Source organism: Mesoplodon mirus (genome assembly GCF_964341445.2).
Source record: "Mesoplodon mirus genome assembly, chromosome: 17".
Lineage (NCBI taxonomy): Eukaryota > Metazoa > Chordata > Mammalia > Artiodactyla > Ziphiidae > Mesoplodon > Mesoplodon mirus.
Window position 1 is genome coordinate 4,570,250 of NC_138993.1, and position 1,810 is coordinate 4,572,059.

The following is a 1,810-nucleotide window of genomic DNA, read 5'->3' on the forward strand; positions in this document are numbered from 1 at the left end:
TCAGAGTGATTGTATTGTTAGATACATGCAGCACTGAAAATCTACCTTGATGTTAAAAAAAAAAAAAAAAGGTCTGGAAAAAGTAATGTCTCCATTCTCCTCAATCACTCAGTTTTATTTTAAAGTCCAGGTAAAAACTCTGGGACCAATTTACTTTTTATAACTTCATGGCCATGTCATACCCCTTCCTTTCCCCCCGCACTACCAATCCTCCAAACAATATAAAACAAAAACCCTGCCTCCAAATAAAATACTTAAAAAAAAAAACCAAACCACCCCAAACAAAACGAAATTGTATTGAGCAAAGAACTCAATTGTTTTTAAAGGGTGAAAACACTGGTAATATTATTTTCACTTCAATCACTTAACTTATCTAAATAAACGCTTCAAAGTGCTCCTGTGGCTCAAAAGAGAATCCAACAGAAAGAATTTAAGGAGAGCATCTCAACCGCTTGGCCAGGCAGCGGGAGTGCTTGGTAATGCAGGCTTCTAAGTGGAGTGCTGCTACACGTCGCTGGGTGACGGCGCTCTCTGAGAGAGGCTGGACGGGATGCAGCCACAGCAGATGAGGCAGAGAGCTTTCTGGATCTCTTGGTTTCTGAAAGCATATATGACAGGATTGATGATGGAGTTGTAGGTGGCGGGCAGGAGGGTGGCATAGGTGTAGATGGAGGGGTAGGTGTAATCAGCTATCAAGGAATAGAGGGTGAAAGGCATCCAGCAAGCAGCAAAGGTCCCCAGGATGATGGCCAGGGTCGAGACCCCCTTCCGGGTGGTCACGTAGTGCGAGGTGGCCAGGAAGTGGTTCTGCAGGGCTATCTGGTGGGCGTGCCTCATCACGATCTTACAGATCTGGATGTAGAGCTGAAGCATGAGTGCAAACATAAAGAGGAAGGAGATGGAGAGGATGGCGGTGTTGTTCTTGGTCAGGGGTCTGACCACGCTGCAGGTGGCCTCGTCTTGCAGGCAGTTCCAGCCCAGGATGGGCAGCAGTCCCAGGCAGATAGACGTCCCCCAGAGCATGATAAGCATGACATACGTAAACGTGACCGTCCTCTCCGAGTGGTAGGTCAGAGCGTAATACAGGGAGAGGTAGCGGTCAACAGTGATAGCCAGCAAGCTGCAGACAGAGGCAGAGAAAGAGGCGACAATCAGTCCAATGGTGACCAGCTTGGTGGCTTCTGACTGCAGCAGGTAGGCGAAAACGAAATTGATGATGAGTCCAATGCCGGCCAGCAGGTCTGCAAGCGCCAGGCTGCCTATCAGCAGGAACATGGGTGCCCGCAGGCTGGGGTTATGGAAGATGATAAGGACCACGATGGCATTTTCACAGGAGATGAGGGTTCCCGAGGTACACAAGACAATGTCCCACGGGTTGACAACCAGCTGTGGCTCCGGCGCCACGCCAGGAACCTGGGAAGAGACAGCAGCCGAGACGTTCCCCGCAGCTCTGGCATCTAAATAATCCCGAGGCAGCCCGCTGACATTGACCTTCAGGTCTTCATTCATTTTAACCCCCGTCCTCTTCAACGAAAAGACAGGCTGTTTAATGTTGAGATACAGCAGGGTGACAATCCAACATCACGCAAAACCCACACGAACAGAAAGCCAGCCCCTACTCAGATACTACCCCCAAATGCCACAAGCTTCCTGAATTACAAACTGAGAGGGAATAAAACAAAAGCCAAAGTCTCCGTGGCTTAAAACCCACCACCACCACAACAAAAAAATGCCCTTTGGCGCTGGGGAAAACACAGGATGGGATTTGCACACACGAGCGTGAGCGGGGCAGGCACACGCGGGACCGCGG

At 49.8% G+C, this 1,810-nt stretch overlaps 1 protein-coding gene across 1 annotated transcript; it reads right to left on the reverse strand.

Moving 5' to 3' along the window:
• Nucleotides 1–504: 504 nt before the first annotated feature.
• GPR12 (G protein-coupled receptor 12) lies at nt 505–1,560 on the reverse strand (the record flags this gene model as incomplete). Its single annotated transcript, XM_082602331.1, has 1 exon — nt 505–1,560. Exon 1 carries the CDS (start codon nt 1,507–1,509, stop codon nt 505–507), a length of 1,005 nt encoding a protein of 334 aa, XP_082458457.1. The 5' UTR covers nt 1,510–1,560.
• Nucleotides 1,561–1,810: the final 250 nt, after the last annotated feature.